Source organism: Danio aesculapii, chromosome 2 (genome assembly GCF_903798145.1).
Source record: "Danio aesculapii chromosome 2, fDanAes4.1, whole genome shotgun sequence".
Lineage (NCBI taxonomy): Eukaryota > Metazoa > Chordata > Actinopteri > Cypriniformes > Danionidae > Danio > Danio aesculapii.
Genome location: NC_079436.1, coordinates 42,420,746 through 42,438,232, shown reverse-complemented (window position 1 = coordinate 42,438,232; position 17,487 = coordinate 42,420,746). Strand labels below are relative to the sequence as shown.

At 35.7% G+C, this 17,487-nt stretch overlaps 1 protein-coding gene across 1 annotated transcript in view; it reads left to right on the top strand.

The window, feature by feature from the left end:
• The window catches only part of myo10 (myosin X), a 105,869-nt gene that overhangs the window by 73,098 nt on the left and 15,284 nt on the right, over positions 1 to 17,487 (top strand). The window contains exons 22-33 of the mRNA XM_056479884.1: positions 1,218 to 1,324; positions 1,427 to 1,651; positions 1,756 to 1,798; positions 2,487 to 3,407; positions 3,947 to 4,067; positions 5,129 to 5,372; positions 7,869 to 7,964; positions 8,087 to 8,180; positions 8,297 to 8,352; positions 12,673 to 12,815; positions 15,094 to 15,285; positions 15,368 to 15,525. Coding sequence (XP_056335859.1) covers positions 1,218 to 1,324; positions 1,427 to 1,651; positions 1,756 to 1,798; positions 2,487 to 3,407; positions 3,947 to 4,067; positions 5,129 to 5,372; positions 7,869 to 7,964; positions 8,087 to 8,180; positions 8,297 to 8,352; positions 12,673 to 12,815; positions 15,094 to 15,285; positions 15,368 to 15,525 — 2,400 coding nt within the window. The remainder of the gene's footprint in view (positions 1 to 1,217; positions 1,325 to 1,426; positions 1,652 to 1,755; positions 1,799 to 2,486; positions 3,408 to 3,946; positions 4,068 to 5,128; positions 5,373 to 7,868; positions 7,965 to 8,086; positions 8,181 to 8,296; positions 8,353 to 12,672; positions 12,816 to 15,093; positions 15,286 to 15,367; positions 15,526 to 17,487) is intronic.

Here is a 17,487-nt window from a genome sequence, read left to right as displayed (position 1 = left end):
CCACATTTATTGATTTTTAGTTCGTTTGTTTAACCTCACTGCTATACTTAAATACATTTTTTAATCATATGTAATTTATATTTTAGGTTATTACAGTTTTACTTTTACTTCACTACATTTCAATGCAAAATATTGTACTTATTACTTCTCTACATTTCCAAAATATAGCTGAATAAAAAGTTGTTTAGAGAAATCATCACATGTCCAGAGAAGTAATAGCGGCATTTGTTTTGTGAATGAGCTGAATTTTGGTTCACAAATTGCATTGAATTGCGCTTATCTGACCAAATCAGTTCCCAAGTCAACAACTCACTGATTCGAATGATCCATTCAAGTGAGCCTCCAGTAAATGATTCGCTGAGTTTTCAAAGTGATCTGAGTGGGACTTTATTTAAACCTATCTAAACATAATTTTACAGTAATGTAAATTATTGATCTTGTATCTTCGCTGATGTTGCACATTATATACTATGATTACATAGAATTGACATTTTTTAACACATATTATGTCTTTTTAATATTGCTTGTTTATGTTTTTCAGCCCACATTTTTTATTTATTTATTGTTGTCATATGAGTATATGATATATTGGGCCCTATCATACACCTGGTGCAATAGAGCGCAAGACATATTTGGCGTGATGTGTTGCTATTTTCAGACCAACGCAACCCTAATTTTCCTGTTTTGCTCCACATTCATTTGCGCTGATTTGTGGACTCAGGGGTGTTCTGGTCTAGAAAGGAGGTGTGTTAAGGCGCATTGTTGGTCCATTGCTATTTTGAGGATCTAAAATAGACTGCGCAATAAACCAGCTGAAAGCTACTCAGTTTATTCATGACAATTTGCATTTGTATAATATTATTATTATTAGTAGTTGTATTTATTATATGAATATTTATATGTGTTTTATTAAAAACAAGCTTAGATTTGTCCACCTGTTGGTTTGGACCATATGGGGATATGACTCTTCTTTATTATTGCTCATTTATTCATTTGCTGGAAATTAGAACTGAATTTAGAAATAGTTTTGAAACAAATCTTTGCGCTTAACAAATGAAATTAAATATGTAAGCTAATGGATGTCTTCAGTGGAGTGCCACAACACCGTTTTCTTGTCCACGAAAGTAAAGGAGTAAAGAGTACAAGTAAAGAAAAAGAGAAAGTAAAGAGGCCAAATGGTGGAGACTCGTTCTTTATGTTGTGTTTTCATTTTACAGGTGTTTATGAGAGAGAGTTTGGAGCTGCGGTTAGAAAAGCAAAGAGAAACAGAAGTGCTCAAAGCAGCGTCAATTATCCAAGCTCATATTCTGGGCTACAGTGCACGGTAAACACATTGGCACATGCATATACAAAAAACACACACTAAAGTAAAAAACTCTAAAGTAGTCACTGTGTTTTTCCTTGCTCTGCTCTCTGCTGGTCACAGGAAGCAGTACAGACGGCTGTTGCTGTGCATTGTTGTCATTCAGAAAAACTACCGTGCTCTATATTGGCGCAGACGCTTTCAGACAATGCGATGGGCCACCGTCACCTTGCAGAAGAGGCTCAGAGGTCAAAGGGCACGAAGGCTCTACGTTCACCTTTTAGAGGAGAAAAGGAAGAGGGAAGAAGAAGAAAGGAGACACCGAGAAGAACAGGAGGCACTGGAGAGGTGGGCAGTTTGTGTGACAGTTGCCTTTATTAATATAGTTAGATGGGGTTATAATAATGCTTTCTAAGTTTCTGGTCTTCTTGTCGTGCTGCTTTCATTGTTAGAGAGAGACAGCGCTTGTTGGAGTTGGAGCTTTTAGCACAAGCAGTAAGTTATGAAGATATATTTATTGTGTCTATATATGCATGTATTTTCTTTCTGTTTGTCTGTCTGTCTGTCTGTCTGTCTGTCTGTCTGTCTGTCTGTCTATCTATCTATCTATCTATCTATCTATCTATCTATCTATCTCTCTATCTATCTGTCTGTCTGTCTGTGTATAGCTATCTATCTGTCTATCTATCATCTGTCTGTCTGTACCCCTGTCTCTATCGATCGATGGATCGATCAGTCTGTCTGTTTGTCTGTCTGTCTGTCTGTCTATCTATCTATCTATCTGTCTGTCTGTCTGTCTGTCTGTCTGTCTGTCTATCTATCTGTCTGTCTGTCTGTCTGTCTGTCTGTCTGTCAATCGTTCGGTCAGTCGGTCCATGTCTGTCTGTCTGTTTGTCTGTCTGTCTGTCTATCTATCTATCTATCTATGTATCTATCTATCTATCTATCTATCTATCTATCTATCTATCTATCTATCTATCTATCTATCTATCTATCTATCTATCTATCTATCTATCTATCTATCTATCTATCTATCTATCTATCTATTTTTCTATCTATCTGTCTGTCTGTCTGTCTCTATCGATCGTTCGGTCGGTCCATGTCTGTCTGTCTGTCTGTCTGTCTATCTATCTATCTATCTGTCTGTCTGTCTGTCTGTTAACACAGTCTGTTGTCTACACAGGCCGAAGAAGCTCGAAGATTAGAAGAAAAACTGAAAAGCAAACAGACTCAAGTTGTCTTTCCTGAAACCATCACACCAGACAGTATTACACCAGGGGACAGCCAGCAAAAAAACATCCTGCCCGAGAGGCCCATTGCAGAAACTTCACTAGCAGAACAGGTGTCTGACGAGGTGTTCGAAGCAGAAACAAACCAAGCATCGCAGGTGGAGGAAATCTTGCGTCTGGAGCGTGAGATTGAAGGTCTTCGACGCCAGAAAGAGGCCCAGGAGCAGAGTCTGACCACACAGTCTCTCCATCGTCTGCAACGGCTGCGTGATCAGGAGCTGCGCAGGCTGGAGGAAGAGGCATGTAAAGCAGCGCAGCAGTTCCTCACCTCGCTCAACTTCGACGAAATCGACGAGTGCGTTCGCAACATTGAGAGCTCGCTCGGGGGATCTGGAGGATCACAGCAGGGCTCCCCTAGAGGTGAAGAAGATGAAGTGGATGAAGGTCTGGGAGTGGACGAAGACGGGTTTAAAGACTCTCCGAACCCCAGTGAACACGGTCACTCAGATGGACAGCGAACCAGCGGTATCAGAACCAGCGATGATTCATCAGAAGAGGATCCTTATGCTAATGACCGCGTGGCCCTGCCCCCAGTCCCACCCCTTATTATGCCCTCAGTTTATCGTGCTCCACCCTCCAGCAGTGGCTCCACCTATTCTCATGCTGTTCTGGAGGAGGAGGCGGAGCTTATCCCACCCGATGAGGACTCGGATTATGATGCAGACGATTATGATGAAGGAGGTCTGATCATGCGGCCGCCCAGTCTCCCGCCGAATAATGACATCTGGTCACGTGAGAACCGCAGCTCGTTGGCAACCAGCGCCAGTGTGAGTTCAGGAGCGTATCGCTTCAGCTCAGACGGCCCGCAGTCCTCAGTAAGCTATACCTACACACACACACACACACACACACTGTCAGTATCAAAAATAATACAATAGCAAAAAATAAAACTCATGCACATACATGACATACATGCACAGCACAATTTTGTGAATCATTCATGCATTTTCTTTTAGGCTTAGTCCCTTTATTAGTCTATATAATTTATAAATGCACAAATCCAATATGTAAATTCCAAACAATTTGTAAGTTCACAAGTAAAAAACTGTTCGCCATCATTGTGGATATTTATCTCCTGCAAACGCGGATCTGTAGGTCTACAGCATGGAGAATACAACAGGTTTCTAAAGGAGCGGAGAGAGGAACATGTGAGCTCTACTGACTGTCTATTGGCTGTCGCTCGCAAAAGTCTCTCTTCATTTGCATAAAGTGGATAGTTTTGTCAGAAGTTAAGAGCGAGCAAATAATGACAGAATTTTCAGTTTTAGGTGAACTATCCCCTAAAATGTGTTGTGTTTTTAGCTTTGATTGCTGATGGTCTATATATATATAACTGTGTTTCTCTCTCTCTCAGTTTGAGGACAGTGAAGATGACTTTGACAGGTTTGACACCGATGATGAATCGTCTTACCGGAGGGACTCAGTCTACAGCTGCGTTACTCTCCCATACTTCCACAGTTTCCTTTATATTAAAGGTAAACAGTCTGCCCACTCTTCTCTCAGCAGCTCCCCTTTATTATGTTTGTTTAATTACAGCCCTTGCAAGAAATTCAAATCACTTTTTCTTTCTTCGAAGATTTCTGCAGTTAATTAATTTTAAAAAGTACAAAAACAGGCTTAGTTTTGTTGATTCTTCTAGAACTGTAATTGGTATACTTTTAAAGGATTAGTTCACTTTCCAGACTAAAAAAAATGTACTCACCGTCACCACTTTCTCAGCCAAGATGTTAATTTCTTTCTTTTCTTCATTTGAAAAGAAATTAAGGTTTTTGAAAAAAAAAAATTCCATGTTTTGTCTTTATACCGTGGATTTTTATGTGGCTTAGTGATTTCAACTTCCAAACTGCAGTTTCAATGCAGCTTACTTTCCGAAACCATCTATAATTTTCTTTAAAAAGATTAAAAAAAAATACTTTATAACCCCATAAGCTTGTCTTGCACTAGCTCTGGGATGCATTTCTGTGACTTTACACATTATGTAAGCAGATTAAAAGATAACACATGATTTATAAGGAACTACTGACCCAGTGCTTACAAGTGTAGAAAATGAGAACTGCTTAAAATTTGTTGTATGTGGGGAAGAAAGTATATAAAATCATTAACAAAATTGCAGATTACACTCCAAACATAACTTTTGCTGCTTGTTTAGCTGCATGTTTTGTTACTACTTATTAAAAATAAGTTGAAACAACAAAATTCTTTAAAATAATTGGGACAACTTAATTGTTTTATGTTCAATCCACTTAAATTTGTACAAATGATTGTTAACTTAATTTGTGTTGGGACATAACGGAATTGTGTTGAACCCGGCATTTTTTACAGTGTATTTCAAATTTTGTTGTTGTTTTTTAAAGTAATTTATGTAAAATGTCCTTTTAAATTGTTAGTATGGCACATTTTATCGCTCTGTACACCATAAACTTGAAATCGAATCATTAGCGGGGTTATTAGAGTAAAATAGAACTAATATAAACAGCCCTGTATGGTTTGAAATAAAACAAATGTTAACTGAAATCAAATATCATGTGTGTTGCAGGTGGCCTGTTGAACTCGTGGAAGCGTCGTTGGTGTGTGCTGAAGGATGAGACGTTTCTGTGGTTCAGGAGCCGGCAGGAGGCTCTGAAACAGGGCTGGCTGTTGAAGAAAGGCGGAGGCTCTTCCACACTGTCCCGCCGCAACTGGAGGCGCCGCTGGTTCGTCCTGCGACAGAGCAAACTCATTTACTACGAGAACGACACCGAGGAGAGGATGAAGGGCATGCTGGACATGCACGAAGCCAAGTAAGACTACAGAAAGTTCACTGTAACATTAGCACTGAAAAGGTTATTTCTGCAGATGACCTTTTTGCAGATTAAGATGCAGAAGTTGTGGATGGAGAGTATTTAAATCAATCAGTCATATAACACAATTTAGTAAATTTGATGGTGGTCAGTTTACTGTTATTTCTGTTACCAGTCTCTTACCTTATAGTGTTGATAGCAGATTAGAAGCACCTCATCTACTTTGCTTTCCCATTGGCTCTTTTATGGTACTGTGCTCTTGCTAAGTTTTTCTGTCTTTTTTGTTTTAATTTGGCCCATGGAAAGAGCAATGAAGCATTTCTGCAGATGACCTTATTGCATTTGAATTTGTAGGATTTTCCATTTACATGCTAAATATATGGATGGAGAGTTTTTAAATAAATCAATCAATCAATCATGCAACACAATTTAGTACATTTGATGGTGGTCATATTACAGTTATTTCCATCACCAGTCTCTTACCTCATTGTGTTGATAGCAGATTAAAAGCACCTCATCCACTTTGCTTTCCCACGGGCTCTTTTAAGGGACTGTGCTCTTGTTACTTTTATTTTTTTTTATCTGGTCCATGATCCACTGCCTTGACACTTTTAAGGAGGCTAAACTTTGTTTTTGTGATGAACAGTTTTATTGATTCTTAAGCAAAATACAGAATAGAATACAGTGTCTCTGTACAGAATCAAACTTTTACCCTGTTAACAAACCCAAGCAAACAAGTTCTCAACAAATGCATTGTGGTCACAACTTGGCTATAATTATATACAATTAAAACCTTTGATATACAAAAGTCAAAGTGAGATGAAAAAAATAGAAAATGGCTAAACTTTGTTTTAAAAAAAAAAGTTTTTTTATCTGCAGCCTGTAAAAGTGTTTTTACACCTTTTTTAAGCTGCGTTTTTTATTTTGAAGCTACTGAAAGACAGCGAAGTGTACTGTATTTTCAAGAAAAAAATAAGTTGTATTTGACTTTAAATTCTGGTACTGTCACGACTGCTCTCTCTCTCACAAGCACACTGGGTCGCAGGAATTATCAAAACACATTTATTTACATAACACTCACTGGAACATCAACACACAGGAATCCTGGGGTGAAGACAAAATAGAATGACGTGTAATATCGGACAAAGGACTGAACCAAACACAGGAGTATAAATACACAGGACATCATTGGACTAATTACACACAAGGGTGAGACACAGGTGAAACTCATGAAACTAACTAGAGGCGGGAAAACAGAACAAAGGAGCACATGATCATAACAAAAGCACATGAAACACTGGGCATGGGAAAACAAAGCACATGGACACAGGAACCCTGACAGGTACACACTAAGCCAACGTCAACAAACTAGTGGCAACAAAAAGTGGCTGTGTTGTCCACTACGTCTGGTTCTGTCTGGACCAAAAAACTCTGCTTAAAAGCACAAAACTACTGACTAAAACAAGAATATATGTTCAGCTTCTGCATGAGAGGATGTATCTTTCCATACCTGCAGGTGGCCGCCAAGTAGGACATGTTCCTGGATTAACATCCATGTTGATCCTGGAACAACATTCCAATCAGCCAATCAGAATTAAGGGATACCTTTACAGTTTATGTTAAGTTTACGATAAGGTTTAGGCATGATTGTTATCCAACTATTATTTCCCTCTGATTTTGGGAATAATTTACAGTTATGGTTGGGTTTAGGGTTAGGGAATAGGTATGGATTCAACTTTTAAACAAATATGATGTTCCAGGATCAACATAGATGTTAATCCAGGATCTCATCGTAATTAGCAAAATCATGACGTGTGTAGGCGGCACGATCTGTACTATCATTCGACATAGGGAAACCGGAACTAGTGCTGCACATATACAAACCATAAACAAAATGTTTGCATATCATTTTCACAGTACTTCTCACTCAACACACAAGGATTCAATCATGCAAATATATCATTTGCAAATAGTAAAGGAATTTGATGAAATTCAATTAAATTCAATTCACCTTTATTTGTAAAGTGCTTTTACAATATAAGTTGTGTCAAAGCAGCTTCACATAGCAGATTATAGTAAATTGAAACAGTGTCAGTTCAGTTTTCAGTGTTTAAGTTCAGTTTAGTTTAGCTCAGTTCAGTGTGGTTTAATAAATGTCAGCCAGCTTTTTTTGTGTTCCCTCTTGATCTGCGTCATTTACTTCATTGCTTTGCTTCAATTTTTGTTCTCACACTCTGATATATAGCTAAAAAGCCAATCAGAGCTTAGCTGATTGGCTAAGAAAAGACAATAGCTGACCAGCTCAGTGTGTCTTGGCCTTATGTCAGAATTGCGTTGTTAAGAGAAAAAAAACACTCTCAATACTGGACAGTTAACTAAAACTGTAGATAGATAAAAGTGACATTTTTAAAGATGTAAGAATAAATAGTTTGTCATGTTTCATTTTTACTTATTCATCTTTATTTTCCTCTTTTTCTTTTTGTGCTACTCCGTTAGAGAGATTATTGATGTGACCGGGAAGGAGAATGGGATTGATATTGTTATGCCAGGCAGAACGTATCACCTTGTAGCAGAAACGGCAGAAGATTCCAGGTAAGAGGTTTTTTTTGTTTGTTTTTTTTCAATCATGTTCCCTTCAAGCCTTGTTATTTCACTAAGTGAGCGTGTAAAACAGTTGAATTAGTTTTTGAATTGTTGTCTGTGTCTGTGCGCAGTCATTGGTTCAGTGTGTTGAGTCAAGTGCACATGTCAACAGAACAGGAGATTCGAGAGATGCACGATGAACAAGCTAATCCTCAGAATGCTGTGGTAAATGTTACATATATAAACACACTGGGAAATTGATCTACAACAAGATGTCTGTTCGTTTTTATTCATAACATACCTGTATTTTGAAAGGAGTTTTGTGTTTTATTTTTTCATAGGGAACATTGGATGTAGGAATGATTGACTCTGTATGTGCCTCTGACAACCCAGAAAGGTAAAAATTGTTTAAATAAAAAGGTTTGTATGTATGTATGTGTGTGTGTGAGCAATATCACATGAGTAGCAGTGTGATATGGTTGTATATCGGCACTGGTGGGGGAGGCGTGCGTTGGCTCGCGCCTGCAGGCCGAGTGCCTCAATGTCCCACCAGTGACGATATACAACCATATTGCTACTCGTGTAATATTGCGTTTATACAACAGTTTCACAGCATAATCATGTATATAAAAAAGAAAATCACAAAAAAAGAGTCTCAAAATCCTTTTGTATGAGGAACTACTTTCTTCATTCACATCTGTAGCTGACATCGGAACAACAGAAACTGTTGCTTAAAAACATGTCATTTTAGAGCTAGTAATTGAATTGTTCTCTAGCGTAATGTCTAAAGTGATGACAAAACAGGTGATTTTGCTCACATTTTAAGATTATAAGCCTGAACACCATGAAATGCCATCAGTCTAGAGACATTTCCCTGTTTTTCTCTGTTGCAATCAGGATATCACAATAATTATCCCAGAAAAAGCCAAAGCAAAGCCAACACTAGCAGATTACTATGGTGTAAATACAGCACTACAACATAAAAAAGAGAGAAATCAATTGAGAATGTCTCTCACCTGTTTTATAATGATTTGTTCAGTTGTAATTTGAAACTTACGCTGAGAAAATGCTGTTTTTCTCCCCTAAGGACTTATTATGCGGTCTCTGTCGCCATCTTGTGGCAGAACGTCAACGGTTTTTGCTCTGCTTAATATGACAAGCTAATGGCCGTCAACGCGCTGAATTTCTGAAATTATGAATATTTAAAAGAGGTGCTATCCTTACAAATGAACTGCATAATTGCAATGTAAACAACTACATTCTCGCCTTAATAAGCCTCAAAAGTATTTCCAGTTGTCCAACAGCTGCAAAATTTGTCAATCTGTAGTGAGTTTATTGATGAGGAGCTACTTTCTTCATTCACATCTGCAGCTGACATCAGAACAACAAAAACTCTTGCTAAAACATGTCACTTTAGAGCTAGTAATTGAATGATTCTCTAGCGTAACTCTCTAGCCATCAGTCTAGAGACATTTCCCAGTTTTTCTCTGTTGCAATCGGGATATCACAATAATTATCCCCGAAAAAGCCAGCGCAAAGCCAACACTAGCAGATTACTATGGTATAAATACAGCACTACAACATAAAAAAGAGAGAAATCAATTGAGAATGTCTCTCACCTGTTTTATAATGATTTGTTCAGTTGTAATTTGAAACTTACGCTGAGAAAATGCTGTTTTTCTCCCCTAAGGACTTATTATGCGGTCTCTGTCGCCATCTTGTGGCAGAACGTCAACGGTTTTTGCTCTGCTTAATATGACAAGCTAATGGCCGTCAACGCGCTGAATTTCTGAAATTATGAATATTTAAAAGAGGTGCTATCCTTACAAATGAACTGCATAATTGCAATGTAAACAACTACATTCTCGCCTTAATAAGCCTCAAAAGTATTTCCAGTTGTCCAACAGCTGCAAAATTTGTCAATCTGTAGTGAGTTTATTGATGAGGAGCTACTTTCTTCATTCACATCTGCAGCTGACATCAGAACAACAAAAACTCTTGCTAAAACATGTCACTTTAGAGCTAGTAATTGAATGATTCTCTAGCGTAACTCTCTAGCCATCAGTCTAGAGACATTTCCCAGTTTTTCTCTGTTGCAATCGGGATATCACAATAATTATCCCCGAAAAAGCCAGCGCAAAGCCAACACTAGCAGATTACTATGGTATAAATACAGCACTACAACATAAAAAAGAGAGAAATCAATTGAGAATGTCTCTCACCTGTTTTATAATGATTTGTTCAGTTGTAATTTGAAACTCATGATGAGAAAATGCTGTTTTCTCCCCCACGGACTTATTATGCAGTCTCTGTCGCCATCTTGTGACAGAACGTCAACCGTTTTTGCTCTGCTCAAAATGACAAGCTAATGGCCGTCAACGCGATGAATTTGTGAAATTATGAATATATAAAAGAGGTGCTATCCTTATAAATAAACTGCATAATTGCAATCTAAACAACTACATTCTCGTCTTAAAAAGCCTCAAAAGTACTTCATGTTGTCCAACAGCTGCAATATTTGTCAAACTGTTGTGAGTTTAATGATCTTCTGTCACTTTATGTGGGTGGAGTAATACACAAGAGTGAAGAGGCTGTACCAATTTTGATATTGCAGAATATCTCTCGTCTATCAGTTAATCAGATTTGAGAACCAGACAGAACTGTTGTGTAAATAGTGTTTTATTTTTTTTAAAAGCTCCATTTTATATTGCTAAATTAAGGAAATTAAAAATGTATATTTTACAGAGACTTCTTAGAATTTTAGTTTTATTGTAATTTTCATTTGTCATAAATAGGCATGTGCCGGTATCACATTTTCATGCTGCGATTAATTGATTGAGCTTTTATCACGGTATACGGTATTATCACGATATTGTAATTTTACTAGAGAAACAGGTAAAAAAACACAAACTTCAGTTTCGTCAACTTAGTAACTTTAATAACTTTTTAATTAACTAAAAGTACTTCAAACTTTTAAATACAAATGAATATAAATAAAACAATACACAATATAAAAGTAAACTTGAGCAATTATATCAAAGTGAATGTGCAAAGGGAAACCGTCTTCGATCAGCAACCGTGGAATGAACTGCCAACTATTCCAGCATGTTTTACGCAGCAGATGCCTTTCCAGCCACAACCCAATATTGGAAATCACCCATACACACTCATTCACACACACTCATACACTACAGCCAATTTAGCTTAGTCAATACACTATTCACTCAGCTTATATTCAATAATAAACATAACAAAAACTGCCTGCTAATGCATGGGTAAATCTTCAAAGGGAACAGTGTTACATTTTAACCTCTTTCACCTCATCCTGCTTGCTGTTTCACTATCTAAACAATGAAAACATAATAGAAGTCAAATTTGTTTCATTTTGATATTTGATTTACACTGTCTCTTTTGCAGAATATCAGTTTTAATAACCAATAATGGCCATTATAACAGTATAACGTACATTAAATTTAAACGATAAAGGTAAGCAATCAGTCAATGTGCAGAATCAGTGTTTGTGGTACCATAAATTAATATATTAGCTTATCTTTGCACTCAGCCAAAACAGTTAACTGAGAACAAGTGATTCAAAAGACATAAGAATTGTTAGATAGAGACAACAAGATGAATTCAATATCACGTTTAACAACTATAGTGAGATGAGATCATCCAGCAGATGAACTGTCTGACATGCACTATACTCAGTCTCACCTGGGGTTTATGCTCACCCGCTGAACTAGTGGCTGCAGCTCTGGGCAGAGAGTGTGTGGTCACGTGATTTGCGTTTTTAGCCGTGTACTAGAATGAACAGAGAACTTTTCAGAATCGCTAAATGAAATGCCGGTGTATTTCCCGCGACTTCTCTGCGCCTCCCTTGCGTTTCTTCTCTCTGACTCTCGACTATTTTGACAAATACACACAGACGACGCACGCTCACACGGAGTCCAAAATAGGAGTTTGTGATTGGGCCAGCCCAATGTCAATAGCGAAAAGAGCCAATGGGCTGCAGTGTCACATGGGCCGGCCCGGTCTGTCTGTCCGGGAAAAAAAGCATCTACTTTCAGAGAGTCACAGATCACAGCAGCGTCAATCAATAAGGCAGAAAAAAACGATAGGCTGCTAAGCCTTTTATGGGCCGATCAAATCATAAGACGATGATCAGCCCGGCCCAAAAAGTACGTCGGCCCACCGGGAAAGTGCCCGGTCTGCCAGTTGGCAAGTCCGCCCCTGCGTGTGAGGATTATAGTGCGGTGGCAGCAGCGGCACACACACAGGGCTCCTACATGTGGGGATTGTTTACATCAGAGTGCGCATCAGTTCTGCGCAGCATATACGCAGTGTTTCTTCAAGCGGTTGATGGAAAATAAGCTAAGGCGCGTTCTAAGAATATAAATTCGGATCTATTATTTTTCACGGTATTTTGAAGTGCCCGCGATAACAATATCGTGCATATTCATTACCGTGATTTATCGCATTACCGAATACCGGCACAAGCCTAGTCATAAATTTTTTTTTATAAAATGCATTTTAAATATTGTTATTTTGCATAATTTACGATATTTTGGATTTAACTATCATTGTTTTGGCTTAAAACATCTACTAAGGTTTCAACCTAATCTCACAGACTTTTTTTACTCTGGGGAAAAACCATAGTGTTTTATTATCAGGTACAGATAATCAAATGTTTTAAATGTTTGTTTTTATCTCTCTCCAGGCCGAATGCCTTCGTTATAATCACAGCCTACCGTGTGCTGCATTGCATGGCTGAATCAGCTGAAGAAATGCATCACTGGATCACGCTGCTCCAACGGACGAAAGGAGACACGCGTGTTCAGGGACAAGAGTTCATCATCAGGGGTGAGAGCTCACACAATCCCACAAGCCAAGATACAGTGGGTTATTTATTGGGTCTTATGGGTCTTATTCATAACTCTTTTTAGTCATGGCTGAATTATATTTCAGTGTTTAGTTTAGCTCAGTGTTTTCAGTGTTTCATGTGTATGAGTGTCTGCATAAAGTGAGTGTGATGCAAATTTTATCACTAGTACAAATTGTGCTAACGTGTAAAAAAAATTAGGTAAATTTTCAATACTTTAGCCAGAGTGAGGAACTAAAACCTTCAAAGATGTTTTGTTTGATATTACTAGGACTGTATTTTATATTCACTAAAGTGGGTTTGGCACTGTGTCTTATCCAGATTTTTCCCTGCCTCTGATAGCAGAGCGGGTAATAGAAATAGAAATTTTAGTGCTATTTGATTTGATATTCATCATTCATTTTCTTTTCGGCTTAGTCCCTTTATTAATCAGGGGTCACCACAGCAGAATGAACCGCCAACTTATCCAGCATATGTTTTACGCAGCGGATGCCCTTCCGGCTGCAACCCAGCACTGGGAATCACCCACACACTCTTGCATTCACACCCACACATACACTACGTCCAATTTTAGCTTATTCAATTCACCTGTACTGCATATCTTTGGACTGTGGGAGAAACCAGAGCACCCGGAGGAAACTTACGCCAACACAGGGAGAACATGCAAACAGAATTTAATGTTTGAGTTATTGTACTTTTTTTATTCTGTATACATAATAAAGGTCATGTGCATACAAAATGCACATACTGTAGTGATAATAAATTTAATGTCCCTCCAGTATTTTGTGACTCCAAATAATCCAAATAAGAAATGATACAGCACTACAACACCTGTACACACCTTCATATGTTATCACGCTCTCTTGCTTCATATGAGACTGCTGAAGTTATTCCAGTTGCTTTATTTTTTTGGTATCTATCTTCAGGAAAATCACTGAAGGCAAATATCATGTTATCATAACAATCTAATGTGGCAATAAGATCATAACTATACTGCACATTTACACAGTGGCCATATTCATCTATGTAAACACACAAAAAAACAACATTAACATTATAGCAGACACTGTAAAAAGATAATTTCCAGCTACTAGACTTTTCTGACAGGGTATTCGAGTGTCATCCAGTGTCAGAATGTTGTAGAACTGCCATACAGGACCTGTTATTATTATGGATTATAGATAGCGAAATGTAGATTTTTTTATTAAAGGTTTTTTTTTTTTAAACCATAATGGTAAAACATGAACGCGGTTATGGATATATTGAAAAATGTGGTTGTTTGTTGTAAAAATTTGTAATAATGACAAAAAATACAAATTTGTGGATCTCCTGACTTCCGGGTGCAGCTATACTGTCGTTGTGGCTGGTGCATATTGGGAAATTTTCTTACCCCTTGGTTTCGAGTGTGGTCCTGAAAAATGGTATCTACCCCTTCGCCTTAGCCCTATGCCTTCAAGCTAAAGTGAACACCCCTACCCCTTTACGTGAACGTGCAAAACGAGGGGTAGGGGTAAGCGGAAGGTCGAAGGGGTAGAATTTGGATTGGGCCTTAAAGGTGCAGTATGCAAGTTTGACACCCAGTGGTTAAACAAGGAATTGCACTCCTGGATCAAAACAATAAAAACATTTCGGTAACTGACGCATGCTTTGACAGCCTTTTTTTAATGAATGATTGAAATGCCCGGTTTTCCAACAAGGCAACCCGGGGTGCTGAAATATAATTGGCTAAACTGGCATTAGACAGAATAAAATTACCAAAACAAAGACAGAGTTCCGGTACGTTCCACACATTTTCAAAGCAGAATATCTGACTTCAGCACTGTTTTTCAGATAAACAAGTATATTCACTTGGAATGTTTTTTTAAATACCTGCAAACATATTAAGGTTTTTTTTAGGCTTTAGAAGAGTCAAAAACTTACATACAGCACCTTTAAAGGCTTAACTTAAAGTTAATTAGGTAAGTTAGGGTTATTAAGTAAATCATTGTATAATGACGGTTTGTTCTGTAGACACTTGAAAACAAATATTACCCATGGGGGCTAATAATATGGACCTTAAAATGTGTTTAAAAAATTAAAAACTGCTTTTATTCCAGCCAAAATCAAACAAATAAAACTTTCTCCAGAAGAAAAAATATTATAGGAAATACTGTGAAAAATTCCTTGCTCTGTTAAACATCATTTGGGAAAATATTTGAAAAAGAAAATAAAATTCACAAGAGGGCTAATCATTTTGACCCTGTCTGTTTTGTTTTGCAGGATGGCTGTATAAAGAGATCCGCGGCAGCAGTCATGCGAATCTGAAGTTGAAGAAGCGCTGGTTTGTGCTGACTCACAATTCTGTGGACTATTATAAAAGCTCGGAGAGAAACGCTCTGAAACTGGGCTCTTTAGTGCTGAACAGCCTCTGCTCTGTGCTCGTTCCTGATGAGAGAGTCTTCAGAGAGACCGGTAAGCGCACAGAAACAACACAGTACACCAATGTACACCTCACAGATCTCTCAGACTCTGTCCTATGGTTATGTGTGTCTAGGGTACTGGAACGTGAGTGTGTTTGGCCATAAGCATTCATACAGGCTATACTCCAAGCTGCAGACGGAGGCTAGTCGATGGGCCAACGCTGTGCAGACCGTCATCGACAGCAAACCGCTCATTGACACAAACACGCAGCGGCTTATACTGGACATCAAGGTAAAACACACCGATATGTGCATGCATTTGTGTAATTCCTAGGAGCTGGTGTTATTTGTGACCCCGTTCAGTATATTACTTTCTATATTTTAGATGTCCTTTAAATGTCTTATAGTAAACATATTATTCTTAACTTATACAGTATAACTGCCAGATTTCACAATTTTCCTCCTGTCATCAAGCCTGTGTCTGCCATTGTGATGATGAATGCATCAATTTATATCATACCGTATATTACATATGTATATATTCAACTATTAAAAAGTAAATAAACCGATATAAATTATATTGATATATTTATAATAAATAAATTTTATTTAATTTAATAAATTATATATAGTTTACTAGTCTTTAGTTATAAATTCATAAAGTCTTTTTTATTTTATTATTGCATTTTATATATATTTTTTTAATATATTTTATATATTTTTATTGCATATTGTATATTATTATATACATATTTTATATATGTTTTTATTTTATTATTGCATATTATACTTTTATTTTTTTATATATTTTTAGATTATTGTTTATTTTATTATTGCATATTATATTTTTATTTTTATATATTTTTATATGTTTTTTATTTTATTATAGCATATTATATTTAAATGTTATATATTTTCAATTATTTTTAATTTTATTACTTTAATATTTTATATAATATTTACATTTTTTATATATTTATATATATATTTTATTTTATTGTTGCATATTATAGTTTCATTTTTTAATAGATTTTTATTTATTTTTTATTTTATTATTTTAATTATATTTTAATTTTTATATATTTTATATATGTTTTTTATTTATTATTGCTATCTATATATATATATATATATATATATATATATATATATATATACATTTTTAGGTATTTTTATATTTTTTAAAATGTATTATTGCATATTATATTTTTATTTTATATATAAAGTTTTATATATATATTTATTTTATTGCATTTTATTTTTTATTTTCATATATTTTATATTTATTTTTATTTTATTGTTGCATATTATATATTTATATATTTTTTATGTTATTATTGAATTTTATATTTTTATTTTTATAATTTATATATATTTTTGTATTTGATTATGCATAGTATATATATTTTTTATAATTTTTATATATTTTTATATATTACTTTATTATTGCATATTATATTTTAATTGTTATATGTTTTTATATACATGTTTTATTATTGTATATTATATTTTTATTTATACATATTTTATATATTTTTATTTTCATATTTTATATATATTTTATTTTATTATTGAATTTTCTTTTAAAAATCAAAATCAAGAAGGAAACTTTAATGTTAACTATTTATTGTATGTAAATGTTCTTCAATAAAAAAAAAAAATTATGAAAATAATTTGTCCTTAGTAGACTGGACATTTTTGGTCCATTAAATATTTCCCAAATTATGTTTAACAGAGCAAGAAAATTTTCACAGTATGTCTGATAGTATTTTTTTCTTCTGGATAAAGTCGTTTTGTTTTATTTCAGCTAGAATAAAAAGCAGTTTTTAATTTTTTTAAATCCATTTTAAGGTCAAAATTATTAGCCCCTTTAAGCAAATTTCCTTTTCAAAAGTCTACAGAACAAACCATCGTTATACAATAACTTGCCTAATTACCCTAACCTGCCTAGTTACCTAATTAACCTAGTTAAGCCTTTAAATGTCACTTTAAGCTGTATAGAAGTGTCTTGATAAATATCTAGTCAAATATTAATTACTGTCATCATGACAAAGATAAAAGAAATCAGTTATTAGAAATGAGTTATTAAAACTATTATGTTTAGAAATGTGTTGAAAAAATCTGCTCTCCGTTAAACAGAAATTGGGCAAAAAATAAACGGGGGCTAATAATTCTGACTTCAACTGTACATATAATTTAATATATTTCATGTTTTTTATCTCTTTGTGATGGTTAGACAGGAATAAAACTTTTT